The sequence below is a fragment of the Phragmites australis genome, chromosome 16 (genome assembly GCF_958298935.1).
Source record: "Phragmites australis chromosome 16, lpPhrAust1.1, whole genome shotgun sequence".
Classification (NCBI taxonomy): domain Eukaryota; kingdom Viridiplantae; phylum Streptophyta; class Magnoliopsida; order Poales; family Poaceae; genus Phragmites; species Phragmites australis.
In genome coordinates this window covers 23441705-23459699 of record NC_084936.1, presented here as the reverse complement: position 1 = coordinate 23459699, position 17995 = coordinate 23441705, and the positions used below count along the sequence as shown (strand labels likewise).

The window sequence follows — 17995 nt, the reverse complement described above, 5'->3', positions numbered from 1 at the left end:
CTAATGGTACATTAATGCATACTGTGAATTATACGTATACGACACTTACAGAGTCCAACAACTCAAGATAGACACATTAAGGATATCTTGCTGATACAATTGATATGTTTCCTCGAATAATATATAAATAGAGTCGTCCCCGTAGAGGAAATTTCGATCCTTATATCTGGGCTCGAATATTTCTCTACCATCCCGTGACTCCTTTATGTACCATGCATGGAATTTCTGAAGTTGATATGTCAATTTGTCCCACATGTTTGGTGCGACCAAGAGTTAGCCCAACTTAAATTGCCATCTCTCGGCTGCTTTTGGTGCCAAGGACTCATCTAGAAATTGCTCTTTTGTCATTTTAGCATCTTCAAGAAATCTTTTTAAATTCTATTCTTATTGTATCTGTTCGATAGAAGATCTCTTCAATAGTGACTATCAGTGCCGGTTCTTAACTCCTCAGTGGTTGTTCGCCCGCGGGTGTTTAAGGACCGGACTGATACGTCAACAATACCGGTTATTGTTGAACCGACACTGATAGACCGGCACATATATGATATTGTGTAGTAGTGTAAATGGTTTCGGATACATCCATTTTAATATCTATTTTAAAAACAAACATGAATACAAATATCTATACTCGTATTTTAACATACTAGTTACATACCCGTACGTTGTAACGGGAGAAAAAAAATTACAAAATAAAATAGTTAACGGGTGAAACACATGCATTGCAATAAAACAACAATCAAATTGACAATGAGCATGATGAAGGTCTCCATCTCGCGCTGCCATACAAATAGCAAAAGGATATATTCAATCATCTGTAAAAAGTAGTAGCAAAATCAAGAAAGTTAGCTTAGTAGCAATGCAAAAGTGCAAATTTAGCGAAATAGATCGTTATAGTCTACTCCGATTTCTACTATCTGGTATTGATAGTCTAACGAGCAACCATAAGTGTTTTATAAAATAAACAGTTGTTAAATTCGCAACATATGCATAACTACGCAGCTTCAAGTCACATGATACTGTAAGGGGACAAGAATATTCACCAACAAACCAAAATAGCAACAAATACCTGAATGACAAACCCAACATCTAACAGGAGACTAAAATCCACAATCAAGATCACAGTTAAGGTGATTTTCTTAATACGTAGTCAAATTTAGCGTACAGAGAACATTAAGAAACTCCATGTCGAATTAGCATTGCTTGTTCTCTTACCTGTCCTTGCACAACCAGATGATGAAGCCAAATTCGTCTGAACTACTTGAGCACGCTCATTAGGGTCACTTTTTAGAGATGGACGTTCAGCAGATGGTTGTCTGTGCTTTTTGCAGTACAAGAGTAGCCGAATGCATGGATCCTCATCCTCATCAAGTAACATGAGGTGGATTTTGTCATCATCTTCAAGCTAAAAATAATAAAACAGAAGCACAAAATGAAAATACATGTTAATTAGAGGCATAAAAATTGGTTCCCAGGAAGGAAATATGGCACAACATAAAGATCCGTAGTGTACCTCAACGCAAAGATTAGCAGCACATGCACAAAGAGGGTGGTACGCAACACACAGGTAGGATGAGAACACTGTTGCAAGAAAAAAAAGTCATAATAATGTTTTGATACATAGAGGTGAACTTGCATAGATTAACGTAGCGTTTGGTTTGGATAATTGTAACGTGACTTGTTTGGTTATGGATGCAAAAAATGACAATGACATCTAAAAAAAGAAAGAAGAATTGGAACCTGTAAGAGTTTAGTGGAACTGTGGGTGGTCGGATTGGTGTTACATGAAATCCAAAGTTTAGAAGATGCCTACAGTTTCAAAAAAGGAAAATATGAGAAATAGGAAGCAACGACACCATCAATAAAGGAAACTGAGAAGAAACTGGTAGGAAGAAGAAAGTGCTACTTTTTCACTTACAACTACGATGGAAATGATGGGGCTAGTTATGTCGAGTTTGGTCAAAGAAGCAAAATACTGCACATGCTCCTAGATCACTGATCTCCGCCATTTCTCCTTCCGCGAGACAAAGAGGGCAACCGAAATCAGTAGTTCAAATTTTGAAAACCCCGATGTTATCATTTCTCAATAATCTAATGCAGCACCCTCCCGCTGCATATTTCTAGGATAGCAGAGTACTATTTTTTCTATTTAAATTCTCATTCTCACATAGTACACACTAATGTGAAAGTAATAAAACAAGATGCTAGAACGTGACAGAAAATATTGGATGCCCAATTCAACATATTGAAGGACACAGTGACGAAGGCATATGGTATTCATTTTTAGAAGAACTGTGACACATGTGATAAGTCATGAAAATTACCATACACAGAAGCAACTACTGGCATTGGCAAAGCAGTTGAAAATATGAATGAGCGACCCCGCGATTGAATTAGCCTCTTCCGTCTAGTGCTGCTCAACAGATTGTAAACTATTAGTTATAAATCTAGAAATAAAGTGTTGACTATTGGCATTCTTGTGTTCAGTGGAATGAGTTATCTCATGTTCTCCAGCCTTAGTTGCTCAGCAAACCTGTTCCTCTCAAGCACCCAAATATTCAAACAGACATGATTGAATAGATTCAATAAATATCAGTTGGTTCCATTGAGATTGACTTCACAAAAGGTACTGTATAAAATGAGTTTGTAAGAGGCTTACATATTGATCGAATTTAACACGTTCAACTGCGCGTACATCGCTATGGAGAACAAGGTCGATCGGCTCAGTTCTTTCTTTGACGGGTGGCTTCAACAAGCACTGAAACGGAGAAACGGAGTCAAAACAATTATCATTTAATTGAAATAAAAGTGAAAACAAATTTCCCTTCGCAATCCCAAAGAAAATTTAGGTAAGAGAAACTCTGCAATCATTTCAATAAAATTCCAGTAATGTGTCAATTTTGACTCTTGCCATGAAAAGAATTAGAAGATTGATAGGTGGCAATTTCCTAATCTGCTATCCTCACATCATCACATGGCATATGCGATATTCATAGGTAACTTTTGAAGAAAATGGTAACACAAGTCACCACGGGCAAAAAATAGGACAGATTAGGTTGGACAAACCCCAGGCTCACCAGTAGTCCATGGTAGTCCTTGCGCAATATGTATCCTCTTGTTCTCTTCCTCCATAAGCATTTCCTGCACCTTTTGGATAAACTGTTGTTCCTTGGCCCTTCCTCTTTGCTGTCATGGATGACATTGTGATCGAATTTCACATATTGGCTCATTTATTTAAAAGGAAAGCATCTCAAATTTGGCATAAGTGAATCAAAATTCTGCCCCTTGGGGTTGTACGTCATGGCGTTCTGGAACGTCAGACGCGCATCCCCAGCGAATTCTCGTGGTGACTTGTAGTGCCGGGCGGCTAGCTTGGACTTGACAGTGTCGAGGTCCATGGGCTTGGTGATGATGGTGTGGTAGTCGTGCAGACCGAGACCGATAGTGTCGACCGGCTTGTTGAACACCCAGCTGTGCTTGGGCTTCATCAACCTACTGGGCAGCATGGCGCAGTTCTTAAACACGGGCGCGTAGAGCTTGTTCCGCCGCCAAGACGGGCGGGTGAGCTGCTGCCCCTTTCTTCGATTTGTGCTTGGATGCGGGCGGGAGCGAGGTGGAGGGGTCGGTCGAGAGCGCGTAGGAAGGGGCGGGGGCCTGGAGTGAGTTGAGGCGCTTGGAGGTGGCGCGCACCTGAGCGAGCTCGGGGGAGAGGCGGCGGCGGAGCTCCCGCCGGGACGCGGGCATCGAGGGCAGCAAGAAGGTGACGGTGGGAAGGAGCGGGTCATTGTGCGCGTCTAAGGAGGGGACGCTAGGTGCCTTGGAGCTGGTATTGGGGCAGCTCGGCGGTGGCCACCAGCCGCACCTCCGTCTCCGCAGCGGCGCCCCCTACCCTCTCCCTCGCGAACTCCATCAGCGGCCGCAGCGACTCCCCCGCGCACGCCACCTCGGCGGCGAAGGATGGGAGCCCCGAGGAGACACGCATCACGGGCCCCGTGGCGAAGATGTGGGTCCGGGTGCCGGTGCTGCCGCCGTCTATGATGACGGAGAAGCGCGTGACAGAGGTTTGGGGGACGGCGATAGAGGGGTCGCGACGGGCGGACGAGCGGGCGGACGAAGATCTGAGCGGAGGCAGGAAAAACTGACGATATACGGATTATTCATTTTTTAAGTAGGATACAAATATCAAATATCTACTATCCATTTTCCCGCCCTAGCAGCATGTTTCTGTCCGCAGTCATGCTGCATGCTTATGAAGTACAAAACGCAGAAGAAGTTGATGTTTTTTTTATCTCCAAACAGAAAGAAGTCTACGATCACTGCGACTACACGGTGGGTGATCTCAGCCTGGTTTCACCTAATCCTCCGAGTCAGCTCACCTCTCAGGCTTTCAGCAGCGAACTAGCGTTTCACATAAAACCACGGCCACTTATGCTCCAAGGAAACCGCGGCTCATGCAAAAGCAAGCAGCGTAAGGGATTAAACAAAAACCACAATGGTTTTCTTTGACCATTTGGTCTGGCTATTCTGGCTAGTTGATACGTGGACTTCTGTTTCGTGCTACTTGGTCCAGGCAAACTATATTTTTTAAGAATGTAGCCGGTGACCAAATTAAAATACCATAATGTTAGGTAATAGGTAAGCTATGTTAGCATAAAATATTTTTTTTACTACCGTATTTAACTAAGGAATCATACGAGTGGGGGATCATAGATTATTACCACTAGACGCGCAGTGCAACAGAAGAAGTGTTGGAGTAGACCGATCCAACATAGTATACGTCAAACTCCTCGAGTAGCTTCTCGATCAGATCCGCGACTAGCCCTACTCCGGTGGTCATGCTCCTCGACCAGCTTTGAACAGGTAGTCGTGTTTCACGACCAGTTCCTCGACTACCCCTGACCACGTGCACCATATCCTCGAGCATCTCTGACCACAGGCACTGCGTCCTCAACCAGCTTCGTGATCACGTAGAGGAAATAGTCGATCATGTGGACCAGCTCATCGACCACGAACAAAAAGCCTCTACCACATCCTAGATCACGATGAGAAAGTAATTGAAACTGTCCTTGTATTCTTGTTGTTGATCAGCACCGCAACAATCGTAGCAGTGCCTCCACGGTATCCATAAATATAGGGATGGAACGTCGTACGCTGGTGTGCTAGCACCGCGCACCCAACCAAGATTTGCAGGGAGTTCGGGAAGAGGTGGTGGCCAGGGTTTTGGTAGCAAGAATCAATTCTTGTGTCCACAGCTTCTATCTCCTCTTATATAGAGTATACTAATGGGTCTTTAATCATATTAAAATCTATCATGACTTTATAATGAACGTTCAATCATATTAAATCTCATTCGCAGATTCAATCTATATACGCGATCTCCTTTAGGGCATATCACCATCACATAAATCTGTAATTCTACTAAAAACACTGGAACATAGACTGCATTCCTTCAGAATTCCAAATGCCTGATGTTTCTAGCTTAGTTTATTGTTCATGTGAAGCGATAACGTGAGAATTAACCTGCCAAAATCAATGAAATCACCCAAAACTGAGTTTGAAAAGCTTCTCTCTTTTATTTCAGGAAAATTCTACTTCTTTTTCCGGGAAGAACATTTTTCTTACTAACTTTGTTGGTAGAACTTTGCTAAAAAGTTTTGTAATACCTTTTTTCCGGAGAAGAGTTTACTATCTCATCCCTCGCATAAGCATGATGTTAGTATACATGGCTGTTGCAACAAGCAACTACAGGTCTTGATTGTCAAAATATGCAAAGTTGCCGATCATATAAGATGATAAGAAATTATGCCATCGTATGGTTCATGCATACACTCCCATGTCCTTGTAACTTCTAACGAATCTCCTTGTTGTCAACTCGTGATATCACTACGTGAGCTTGTTAAGTAATTTTGCTGGAGACTTGAGCGACAAGGAAAGAGATGGCTAATCTGGGTCAAAATGACGCGTACCGCATGATCTCCCTGAAAACTTCTCGTAGATCTTGATGGACGCAGAGCTATACTCGTCCATTACATGTCATCGTTGTCATAATAATTAAGAAACCTTTAGCAGCACTGAAATTACAAAGATCACAGACCTAGGAAAATATAATTTTTGAGATTTGGATCGGAGCTTGATTGCATCATCAGCTCTCAACTCTCGTTCCTTTGCTTGACAAGGTAAGACTTACTAGCATGATGCATGCGTTCCTTCAAAAAGGAAAACGAAATCATGATGCGTGTAATCTCCTATTTCTCTCAGATTTCATCTTTTAATCATAGTATATTACCATAATCTGTGACAAACACATGATGTATCTCTATAGGTGATTATGCAAGTATTAAATTAATTAATATTGTAAATGTAAGTGTCACTATGTGTACTATTAACAGCGACTATACATGCTTTGAAAACGATGTAAATCTGCCTGCCTTTATTGCAGAAGTATATATCCTGGATTTGATTTCGGCGTCACCGTCAAATGCTATTCCAATTACCAGCCAGCCATATATCAAATGTCTGAGTTACTAATAGGCCGAAGCTTATAGTGGAGAACTCCTACCATTTCTTGTGTTGTTCTCCTACGAACTGTGCAGTGTTTCAGTTTCAGTCCTTACCACTCCCTTTCAAATTGATGAATTCCCTTACGCAGCCGCAGGATTTGGAACAGCCTAACCACGAATTTCGAACCTCTGATCCATTTTTCGCGGTCCGATATTTTTCTTCAGTGAATTCCACGGTCGAGATCCCAAGATATTTTTGCAACTCGATGTGATGCGCGACGATAATGACGCTGGTTAGCCTCTAATACGCAAAAGGAACAAGCTAGTCCCAATAATGGAAAGAAGTATAGCTAGCATGACTCCTTGGCTTCCTGCCAAAGTGAAATTATTGTACTCTTACTACTGTTCAGATTGGTTTTGATCGTCTTCAAGGTATCAAGAACATTGCCCTCAAGAAAAAGAACATATACGTGTCGCGAGAATGCCAAAACGATCAAGAAGGTCGACGATGATGCGTGCATGGAAAATGTCAACAACATCAAGTCTGAACTGTTGCTGCAAGGACAATGGAAAGCTGCCTAAAAAAATCTGAGTTCTGTGTTCCAAGAGTATTCATCACTCAGAGCAAGATAAGTCGTGTTGAAATGAATTTGCGACCTCGTGCAAATTGCAGTTGTGCCTTTGGAAATGATTCAAACATGACTTCAGATTGCAGTCACTAGTTTTCAGAGTTCAGAAGCAAAGGTGTGGGAACTGACAAATGGGAAGTCTACAGCATACCTCAACTAATCGTGGAATGATCTTTGCTATTAAACATTGCATGACATCATGGGATTAGTTAATCTTATATCTCCAAATGTATAGTATACTTCTTACAGGGATTAAAAATTTTGCCAAAATTTTAGCAAAATTTCATGAATTTCGGGAATTTTGGAGGAGAACAAAATATCTAATTCCGGAATTTTCTTTCACTAGCATGTGAGACCCACATAGCAGAAGACAGAAAATGATTAAAATTTCATGAATTTCAGTCTTTTCGCCAATAAACAAAAAAGTGTAAAACAAAATTGAAATCCCTCCTTACCTTGCAAAATTGTTCACCCAACTAATCCTACACAGATTCAAACATAAAAGAAAATGAAGAATAAAGATAATATGAAGAAAGATTCCTAAAGCCAATTTGCTTTCATGTTCTAGCTCTTCTCATTCCCTGGTCAACGTACAGGTCAGACAACAAAATCCTTGGTATTTTTTTGTTAGTTTACATTACTTTCTCGATAAAACCACCCATTCACTTAAAAACAAAGAAGCAACCTATTTGGAACACATAGAATGAAAAGCGCAGGACCAGGGGGGGGGGGGGGGGAATACAAATTACTAGATGTTACGTTTAGTGTAACCCTAGAAGAACTGAAAACATGGGAATAGATGTTTGGATGCTCAATGGGAATTCTAAAGGAAAAATATTTCATGAATGGAGGGGTGAGGGGAGAGAGAAAGGTTGAAATGGCCTCAGATTTTTAAAGAAATGTAAGATATGTCTAAGGCAGCCTTTGTTAAAATCAAGGAAAAGAAAGCGGAGGAAAAGATATTGCCTCCAACAGGCTGTTTTCTAGCATCATTCCGGCAATCCAAGAGCCACCATTTGACATTTTTGCACAGTACACCAGGCAACCAGCCCTGTGAAACTCCTCGTTTGGTTGCCTTGTCTGATTGGCTCTCCAGGTTGCTGGCGTTACTTTCAGGTTTGGTGATTGCCGCACGAATCTCCAAGGCCATGAAACCCAAAGTTTCCAAGATGGCAACGTCGTGTACAGTGGTTGGATGACTGGACCGCTTGGATTTTTTTTTTAAACTGGAACATAGAGTTTCCATTAACCAAGGTGCACAACAAGATCACGACCGGTTGGAAATTTCAAATAAGGCATCAATGTTTGCCGGCCTCTTTTTATCACAGGGATTTTCATGACGTTAATAAGAGATAGATTAATTCCCGTGAGAGAGAGACCTACAAACCCCGCCGTGTTAACCTCACATAGTCACATGCAATATTCAATTTGATAACTGTAGAGACTTGCCTCGGGTTGAATTTTTCAAACCCCTCGGCGCCTCTTGCTCCGCAAGGAGAGAAGCGAATCTCCTCGCCGTAAAGCCCACCCACAGCCAGCGTGGCAGCCTCCCCTCCCTCCCTCTTTCCTCCTACTACGTGAAGAATAGATATGTATGACGGATCATACCCGTCATAGGGTTTCGTACCTGTTATAGTGAAAATGACCTCATTAAGTTACGATTGTGATTTTGGTGATTAAAGATAACATAGTCAATGAGACTAACATATTTGTCAAGAATATATGATTATTACTGTCAGTTTTTACCAGATTGACTATTACTACTGGTTTTTTTAAGAACCGGTGATGATACTTTATCATTACTAGTTATTTTTGAACCACACTGACAGAGAGGCACAAATGATCTTTTTTGTAGTAGTTGGGGGAGGCAAGTCAACGGTCCCGACAAAGCTAGGTTAGCGCAGTGGGGGCGGTAGGTGCAGATCCAGTAGTGAGTTCACCACCGAAGATGAGAGTATGAGAGTGGAGCGGGGGAGAAAGCTAGCTTTGACAACACGCAGTGGTCGGGCGGAAGCGAGAGAAAGAAGACACGCTTGGAAGAAGAACGACGTCCATCGGATCTTGCTCGTACGATGAAATTGTTGGTGATATGCCCTAAAGAAAAATTATAGAAATGATTATATCACGTCTATATTTATTTACTTTTAAATAATATATTATTCGGTTTCTTAAATAATTATAATTTATATTAATTAGAAAGTATGTGAAGCTCAATGTTTTATTATGATGTTATTCTGAAAGATCTCGTCTCAAATCATTGTGTGAGACAATAATGATTCATAGATCATATATATGGAGATATCAAATCAATAATATAGACAGATGTTAGAGAACATGATATTAGATAGACCCACCTTGAAATACTATTGAGATTATTATATGATGTGTTATTAGTTGTTATTTCAAATGGTGTAGTTATAGGATCTTTAGACCTAAGATTGTCATTGATTCTCAAAATGTGTAATAGCGCACTTCGACGCTGTCAAACGCTACTCCGTGACTGGGTAGTCACAAAGGTAGTTTTCAGACTTGGCATGAAACATATTGTGAGGTGTAAGCGATCAAGATGAAATTTGCTCCTCCTATATAATGAGAGAGATATCTCTGGGCCTCTCATTGTAGTTGGATTAGAAAGTGCATGGCCATGCCAATGTAGTTAAAGAGTTAATCACGAGTTGAGTAATCCGCTACAAAATTGAGTGAATGGTCAAGCTATCACAAGGATAGCACATGTCTCGTCTTGAGCTTCACAAGTATTGTGTGGCAAAGGGATTTGTGTATGTGTATATTAATATTCAGCTGATGTGACCTTTATGTATACTCGGGAGTCAATATGCTATGTTAGGAACCGCTGTTGATTTTGGTTCGAAAAGGGTTTCCAGTGAACCTGACGGACCATACACTTAATGAGGTAGAACAGGACACACGGATTTTATCCGTAAGAGGGTTTAAATGGATTGTGATCCGTGACGAACTAGATTCCAAATGGGATTCCAGCATGCGAGCCTATGGTAGAATCTATATAAGGGAAGGCGTGGAGAGGGGCGTGCACGGTTGAGCCACTCCAAAACCCTAGCCACGCTCTTTTCACCAAACCTTTCGAAACCCAAGTTGTATATGCGGTGTTAGCACACTGACGTTCGATGTTCTAGCCCAGGATGTGTGGATACCATAGAGACGCTCCTACTATTACTGTGCTAATCGACTCAACATCGCTCCCGACAAGGCGATCACGACTAGTTGGAACGCTCCCGACTAGGTAGTCAGAACGCTTCTGTCAAGGAAGATGAATCCGGAGTTCGATCTCGACTAGGAGGTCGATCGCCAACGACAACCCTGCTAAATTCGATTGCTTACTCTATATCGACACATATGATGTTGGATCGATCTGCTCCAACTCTCCTTCCGCTGCACTACACGTCAAGTGGTAACGATCCATTATACTATATTCATAAGGTTTTCTAATTAAATATGGTAAAAAAAATTATTTTGCGCTAGCGTAACCTATTTGTTCCAGATAGAAAATCATTTGATTGAGATCAACGCCGTTTTCAGATATGTGGAATATATCATCACCCTTATTAAACACTTGCATCGTATGCTTGCTAGAGGAGACGGAGAAGACTGGAGCTCGACGATAAATTAACTATTAGCATGGGACGACTCGTGACCAGCGACCGCTGCGCGACAGGGGAACGGTCGTGGTCATCGGAGCGCAGCTAGCCAGCCGGGGCCGGCCACCTTCCCCGCCGTCGCGGCACGTTTTCTCGCGGTGGGGTTGCTTTCCTAGCGCTCTCCTCGAGCCGAGCGGCCCTAGTGTGTGCGCGCGGTCCGGGTGACCCCATCCACGATTGCCCATTAGGTTGCAATGCTTGCAGGACCCGAGAAAATGCATATGCCCGGCTGGCCGGCCGGCTGCTAGCCGCCTCGGGTTATGCACTTTGAGTTCCATTCCCTGTCGCTTTGTTTATGCTTTCCAGAGCAGAATTTTCATGCGAAGAATAACTTCACTCATGGAGATGCGTGTCAATAGCTAATCCTAAACCCTGGATTGTTTTTTTGAGAGGAAACTCTAGATTTACTACAACTAACAGCGACTGCAGGCAAGCCTAATCCAAAGGACGGAATCAGGGACCCCACTTGTAATTTGCTAGTGTACATTATGTTTAGTTCGAGGGACATCTTTGATTGGATATGACCATTCAGTTTTCAAAAGTGTTTAGTTCAAGGGCACATATAAATGAGGTGGCACATTAATATTCTCCTGAGTCTGGATAAGCCTATGCGTGAAAGAATAATGAACGGAGCCATTAATGTTTTAGATGAGTTTTTTATTTAGAATAAATATTTTTTTATTAGTACGTTTTAAATAATATTATCTTCTAAACTTTTTATCTGATTTGTAATATGACACTATCATTATATTTATTACAATTAAATCAATAAAATAAGATCTCCTATGATTATATAGATTTCAAAATTTATGTGTTACAAACAAAATCGCAGTGGTGGCAAGTCCGTGTGGTAGGATCGATCTAGTGCCAATCTCCTTTTAGCGAATGCCAAATTTCCTAGCTAATGGAAGGGACATATTTCAGTGGTTGCTACCGTGCCGAGTTTGCAGACAGTCAAAGATGCCAAAATCTTCAACTTCCTGCCGTTTATCATCCATTCCGAAGAATATTTTTGGAAGGGGAATGGCTTCTCAACTCTCAGGTCCTTAACGACTTTTCAAAAGAAAATAAAATGCCAACTGACAAGCGATACGTTGCTGCTTCCGTTCATCAAAAAGAAAAAAAGAAAAGAAAGGAAAAGTGGCACTTACGAAAAACTTGGAAAAGAAAACCTGATTCTTCAAGGAGGATAGAGAGTTTGAACTGTTCGTCACAATAGAATTTTCTTTGTCCCGAAAGCAATCACAATGGAATTTTTCAACACTGATTGATTCGTCATCCCAAGACAGAGAAACAGAACAAAAGGTTCTCTCGTCACCGTTGTTTTCTTTCCCCGTAAGAACAAGCTCTGCTTCTTCGTCTTCTTTTCGTGGTGTTTTTTTCCCTCCAGCAGAAGCAACCGGAATCCAGTTGTTAGAAGTACTAGTGGTCTAGATGTATACTAGTAATCTAACCTTCCGGTGCAAGAACAGGATGGATGGTACGGATTGGGGTTGGAATAATCTAAGCCCCATAACATTCTTTATCGGCAATCGTGTGAGCTGTGCCCCTATAGGCTATCATCACAGGCAGATACTACTATACAAGTCTACCAAGAAAAACAATTTCAGAACCTCACCGATAAACACGAGAGCTTGGCTGATGAAATCCTTAGAAAACAGCTAATCTCGAGGCATCCGTTTTGCTTAAATTTTTAGACGAGATCCACGAACCATCATGATTGAAGTGCCAGTGCAACAGAAGACAAGATGTTTGGCATGCCGTTATCCTGTAAGTTCCAGATTAACAAAAAAAAAGGGGACCAATCTAACCTGAGCTTATACTAAAGAGAATCAGATTAGTAATTTGTTGATACTTAATAGTAAAATTAAATGTTTTTTTAACAAATTTTAAGATTAGAAGAGACATAGTCCCTTTTAGTCCCCACTCACCTCCGCCACAGTTTGCATGGTGGTTCAGACTTCTCAGGGCGTGCAATGGAAGACCATCTGCCTGCCTGTCCACGCAACATTATTTATCTTTTTCCTCTTCTCCCATGTGGCATTCATAGAACGGGGATCATGCTGCAAGTCTACAAGGCGCTGGAATGGATCACCGGAACGTTGTATTGGTTGGAAGGTCTGCAGGAATCTGATCCCATTTTCTGCTCTACCGGCTTCAGGTAGGATCCTGCTAATTCGCGCGCAAGCAGCTCAACTCACGTCCCCTTTTGACAGCCCTTTTGTTTTTAGAAACTTTTTTCCCACCGTGTCTTTTACTTTCAGAATTTTTTCAAAAAAAAACTTTATGTTAAAACTTTTAAGAGAAATTTTAGCTCAAACTTTTAAGAAAAAATTAACATAAAATTTTAAAAAAGTTAATGAGAAAAATTTGTATCGGAACAGTAGTGAATTCATGTAAGCCATCTGGCTCGGATGCATGACTCAACTGTCGTGGGCCGAACGTCGTGCACGAGCGCACGCGCTCTAAACATGATGCGAATTTCTTATTCCGCACGTGTGCGCTCTGAGCGCACAACCTTCCCCTTATATGTGCGTGGGGTCGACGTAAAGGCAACTTTATTCAAACCTTTTCTTTGATAATTTTTTCTAAATTTTCTGAGAAGAAATGTTTTTCTCAAAACTTTTGAGTCAAACTTTTCTCACTAATTTTTTTTTCAAAACTTTTTAAGCCAAACTTCTGAGAAAAAAAATTCCTAAAAAGAAAAGAGAGGAGCTTTCGGAACAGGGGCGATGTTGTTATAAGAATTCTCAGTTTTACTCGTATAAATTATCGAGTAGCAAAGCTGAGGAAAACTGTGATGCATGCGGTCACCGAGTTCCCGTCCATCAACAATACAGGGGAAAACTAACTCCGCACAGAATTTTGACATACGGTTATCTCATTCATTTATCCCTCACATCTTATATATATTCATCCATTCGTTCTATTACTCACTTTATAATTTTTTTATCTATCTTTTTAATACGAATCTTAATACAAATAAATCGTCCTAATGATCCTGCGTCAGTAAGGGTATGTGGAATTGTCCCTACGGACAACGCAAGCACGGTCTAAACCAGGGTCCCCAACGTCGGCATAGGCGAGACGAGGCGTCGTGCGCGGCTGGAGATTTCACCGTGCCCCGGGTCCAAAAGCAGGGGAGGAGCGGAGGAGGAAGGTCGAGAACTCAACCCGAGTGCCCAACCACTCCGGTCCCGTCCCCCGGGTGCCGCGGTTTTGCGCTGCGCCCCGCGACTGGGTCAAGGCAAGGCAAAGGCACAGAGGCACAGGCGCCATTCCGTTAGGACGCCGCACGGTTGGACGAGCAGCTCCAGCGGCCCGCGCTGTATATATATACCGCGGACCACCCGCACATGCTTCCCCCAACCATCTCTCTCCCCCTCGATCTCTTCTTCTCTCCAAAGCCCAAGCGCCCAACGATCTCTGCGCGGGCGCAAGCAAGCAATTAGGACAATTGCCTCCAAGCCGTCGTTGTCTGATCGGTTCTTGTTTTCTTGGAGTCGGGCGTACGTGATGGCCGCGCAGCCGTGGAGGTCTCTGCTCTGCTGCGTGGGCGGCGGGGGCGCGGAGGAGGACGGGCCGTCGCCGAGCGCGCCGCGGCAGAGGAGGACGAGGAGGGACAGGGAGAGGCAGCTGCTGCCGTCGTCGGCGTCGCGGGTGTCGCTGTCGAGCCTGAGCTCGTCGGGGACGCTCACGCCGGAGGACCTCTCGGTCACGCTGTCCGGGTCCAACCTTCACGCCTTCACCTACGCCGAGCTGAGGAAGGTCACCGGCGGCTTCTCTCGCGCTAACTACCTCGGCTGCGGCGGGTTCGGCCCCGTGTACAAGGGCCTCATCGACGCCGCTCTGCGGCCCGGTTTGGACGCGCAGGCGGTGGCCGTCAAGTACCTCGACCTCGACTGCAGCACGCAGGGCCATAGAGAGTGGCTGGTAAGACCGGTCACCCGGACCCATACCGCCATTGCTTGATTCGAGCTCAGTGTATTAATGAACTTGCCCTTCTGATTTTGCAGGCCGAGGTGTTCTTCCTTGGGCAGCTGAGGCACAATAATCTGGTGAAGCTGATCGGCTACTGCTACGAGGACGAGCACCGGATGCTGGTGTACGAGTACATGAGCAACGGGAGCCTGGAGAAGCACCTCTTCAAGAGTGAGCACAAAACTACGAACCCTTCATTAATTTCGTGCGTCTCCATCGTTAATCTGGTGTTTACTTTTTGTTCTGTCAGACCAGCGAAGTTAATTAAATAAATTTTAAGAGCAGTTAGCCAAATAATTGTCGCTTACGTTTCTGTTGGGGAGAAAAAAATCTTGGGGATACTTGAGGAAGCTGACCCGAAGCGTCTTGCCAACTACGTGCAGGTCTCGAAGGCTCCATGCCATGGATGACGAGGATCAAGATCGCCGTCGGCGCGGCGAAGGGCCTCGCTTTCCTCCACGATGCCGACACGCCCGTGATCTACCGCGACTTCAAGGCCTCCAACATCTTGCTGGACTCGGTGAGCGATCCATCCTCTCAAAATTGCCACGTCTCCTTTTCGTCGCGCTTTTAGTGAAGTGCAGTTTAGCGGTAGTTTCGGACGGTAGGATGGAGAAGCAATGGTCATTTCTGACGCATGGCTGCTTCTGACGGCAGCCCTTGCGTTGTGGTAGAAAAGGAAGGTGACGACACCAGCCGTGTGGTTGAACATTCAACCCTTTGTTATAGAAAAATTAAAGTGTTTGTGCGTTGCAGCACAAATACAAAATATTATACGTGGTAATATAAATCAAAAACTTAAAGTATAAAAAAGTGGATGTGCCATGAAATCCTAATTTCTTCATTTATTTTTGTTAATGAAACGGATCCTATACCCGTAGCCGGTAATTGAAGTGATGAGGTTAGATGACGAGAGTGGAGGATACAAATGGATAAATTATTCGGATTTTATGAATTTATATTATATAAGAGGATAACGGGGAAAAGGTTATTTGGGAATCAAGTCGTGTTTTATATTATAGAGATTACGGAAAAAAAGGAAGCTGACAAAATTAGGAACCTCTCGTTACAGAATTACGAAGAAGTGTTACTCAAGTACAAATCCACATGATTAGTAAATTATCTATCAGTGCAAACAACGAATTAATCTACCAAGTCAATGTATACAATTATAGACGACACCAAAAGCACGATGCTTGTTAACGAGATTCAGCCGAAAGCTATATTTTCATAATATGACTACAGACGCTACTCCCCGTCTAGCAGCATTGGTCGCTTCCATTGATAGTTAATTTCCTAACACATATAACAAAAATTAAAAAAAGGAAGGTGAACAAAATCAGGAAAATTTCCCCCTTTCGTTACGGAATTACGAAGACTTGTTGCTCAAGTACAAGTCCACATCTTGATTTTCGACTCTGAGTTGTTGGCGGGGTTCGTTAGGAAGTCAGGTCTCTCGTAATTGCAACTTGGAAGGTTCTTGGATGCCAAGTCCGATCAATTTGCAACTCAAATCTGATCCTTTGGATAGTGAGAGCAACGTTGTCTCGCAACAAGTATCTCACTGTAATCGTCACACACGATCTTTGCCCTGACTCAAATTTGATCCTTTGGATTGCAGGACTGCAACGCCAAGCTGTCCGACTTTGGGCTCGCAAAGGATGGGCCTCAGGGCGACGCGACCCACGTCACGACGCGCGTCATGGGGACAAACGGGTATGCGGCGCCGGAGTACATCATGACGGGGCACCTTACCGCCAAGAGCGACGTCTACAGCTTCGGGGTGGTGCTCCTGGAGCTCCTGTCCAGCCGTCGAGCCGTTGATCGAGCACGACGACCTAGGGAGCAGAGCCTGGTGGACTGGGCCAGACCCTTCCTCAAGAAGACCGACAAGCTCTACCGGGTCATGGACCCGGCCATGGAGTGCCAATACTCTTGCCAAGGGGCGGAGCGGGCGGCTATGGTGGCGTACAAGTGCCTGGGCCAGAACCCCAAGTCCAGGCCCACCATGAGGGAGGTGGTCCAAGCCCTGGAGCCCATACTGGACATGTACGACTACCTCCAGGTGGGCCCATTTGTGTTCACTCTCATAGTGGAAGACGACGACAAGAACAAGGAGAGCAAAGGCAAGCTGGTCGATGGCCACAAAGTTGACATGAGGATTGAGACGACCGTGAAGGAGAAGCACCAGAGCCACCAGGACCGGCACCGGCAGAAGTTCCCGAACTCGGCGGTCCACGCTAACGTGGCACTGCACCGGGACGGCGACGTCAGCGGGCAGCACATCGGCTCGTTGCGGCGGCACCAAAGGACCCTGAGCTACCTCAGGGAGAGGGCGGCGTAGGTCTGATGGTCAGTCAGAGGGGCAGATGTTAGCATTAGAAAGAAGCAGCAGATGGGAACTAAGATCTGTACATAATTAAGATAGATTGTAGAGGGCTATATGAGCCTGTACACGAGCCACACAACACCATACCGCATTGGTTTGGTTACAAGATTTTTGGTTCATTTTTCCGTTTTTGATAGTGATACTTGGTGTAATTGCCTACAGTGTCATGCTGTACATTGTCCAATGCCATCTGAATTTTGAAACGTCATTGTCTCATTGAGTCGATGAACATGATGAACATCTTTGTATTTCTTAGGAATCAAGCCTACTCAGTTGATTGAAAGTATGTATATATGTTTAGGCCATCTAAGTTCGAATCCTCATGACGTGAATTTGAATGTATATTTTTAAAAAATTGGTTAAATGCATTCTGTTCTATTATCTTAAAAAATATTTGTATTTCTCCTAGGAGATTGACTCCAAATCTTGCAACCATATGGTGATTATCTTGTCAATGATCTCATTGATAACCTCGACAGTGATATTGCTTGTTGGAAGGGGCATTGAAGAATTTTTGTTTTACCGAGTGTTGAGCGGTGCGATCTCAATGGATGGACAAGATGTAACACTACAATATTTTTGGTGAACAGTAAATACGAACAATGTTTGCCTGTACAGTACTGTAGCTTCTCTAACAAAGCAATGTGCGCCTTTGACTTGACAGGGATGAATTCAGCGATCCGGATCGCTCAGAATGATGTCAATCTTTGGTGTAGGTAAGCTTGTCACCGTCTTTGTCTACAGAGTTTTTTTAACGGTTCTTGAAAATATGCTAGGAAATACCACTAATTATTATAAGTTGTAATAAGTACTAAAATATAGGAC

At 43.4% G+C, this 17995-nt stretch overlaps 2 protein-coding genes and 1 long non-coding RNA gene across 5 annotated transcripts; 1 reads left to right on the top strand and 2 right to left on the bottom strand.

Annotated features, from left to right (window-relative positions):
• Positions 1 to 648: 648 nt before the first annotated feature.
• Positions 649 to 1581, bottom strand: LOC133894927 (uncharacterized). Its single transcript, XR_009905551.1, has 3 exons — positions 1511 to 1581; positions 1213 to 1402; positions 649 to 812 (listed from the first exon to the last, which is right to left on the bottom strand). It is a non-coding gene; the product is annotated as an uncharacterized LOC133894927 (long non-coding RNA).
• Positions 1582 to 2326: 745 nt separating this feature from the next.
• On the bottom strand, positions 2327 to 4110 carry LOC133895946 (microtubule-destabilizing protein 60-like). Of its 3 annotated transcripts, XM_062336473.1 has the most exons (4): positions 3688 to 4110; positions 3075 to 3183; positions 2657 to 2755; positions 2327 to 2530 (listed from the first exon to the last, which is right to left on the bottom strand). In XM_062336473.1, the coding sequence occupies exons 1-4, from the start codon at positions 3780 to 3782 to the stop codon at positions 2522 to 2524; spliced, it is 312 nt and encodes a 103-aa protein (XP_062192457.1). In that variant the 5' UTR covers positions 3783 to 4110; the 3' UTR covers positions 2327 to 2521. The 3 variants fall into 3 exon arrangements, 2 of the variants coding, with proteins under 2 accessions (XP_062192457.1, XP_062192456.1); XR_009905678.1 differs by having other exon boundaries at positions 3064 to 4110; XM_062336472.1 differs by lacking the exon at positions 2327 to 2530 and having other exon boundaries at positions 2556 to 2755; positions 3064 to 3183.
• A 9844-nt stretch (positions 4111 to 13954) lies between these two features.
• LOC133896337 (serine/threonine-protein kinase RIPK-like) lies at positions 13955 to 17410 on the top strand. Its single transcript, XM_062336916.1, has 4 exons — positions 13955 to 14733; positions 14817 to 14952; positions 15165 to 15301; positions 16403 to 17410. Exons 1-4 carry the CDS (start codon positions 14317 to 14319, stop codon positions 17123 to 17125), a joined length of 1413 nt encoding a protein of 470 aa, XP_062192900.1. The 5' UTR covers positions 13955 to 14316; the 3' UTR covers positions 17126 to 17410.
• Positions 17411 to 17995: the final 585 nt, after the last annotated feature.

What these genes read in the sequence shown, in the direction of transcription:
- LOC133895946 (XM_062336472.1), bottom strand. Translation starts at nt 3,741, where the DNA reads ATGCCCGCGTCCCGGCGGGAGCTCCGCCGCCGCCTCTCCCCCGAGCTC. An exon ending in TCTCCCCCGAGCTCGCTCAG is followed by an intron (nt 3,184 to 3,687) that starts GTGCGCGCCACC and finishes CATCCATGACAG; the next exon opens with CAAAGAGGAAGGGCCAAGGA. An exon ending in GGACTACTGGTGAGCCTGGG is followed by an intron (nt 2,756 to 3,063) that starts GTTTGTCCAACC and finishes TCTCCGTTTCAG; the next exon opens with TGCTTGTTGAAGCCACCCGT.
- LOC133896337 (XM_062336916.1), top strand. Translation starts at nt 14,317, where the DNA reads ATGGCCGCGCAGCCGTGGAGGTCTCTGCTCTGCTGCGTGGGCGGCGGG. An exon ending in AGGGCCATAGAGAGTGGCTG is followed by an intron (nt 14,734 to 14,816) that starts GTAAGACCGGTC and finishes CTGATTTTGCAG; the next exon opens with GCCGAGGTGTTCTTCCTTGG. An exon ending in CCAACATCTTGCTGGACTCG is followed by an intron (nt 15,302 to 16,402) that starts GTGAGCGATCCA and finishes TTTGGATTGCAG; the next exon opens with GACTGCAACGCCAAGCTGTC.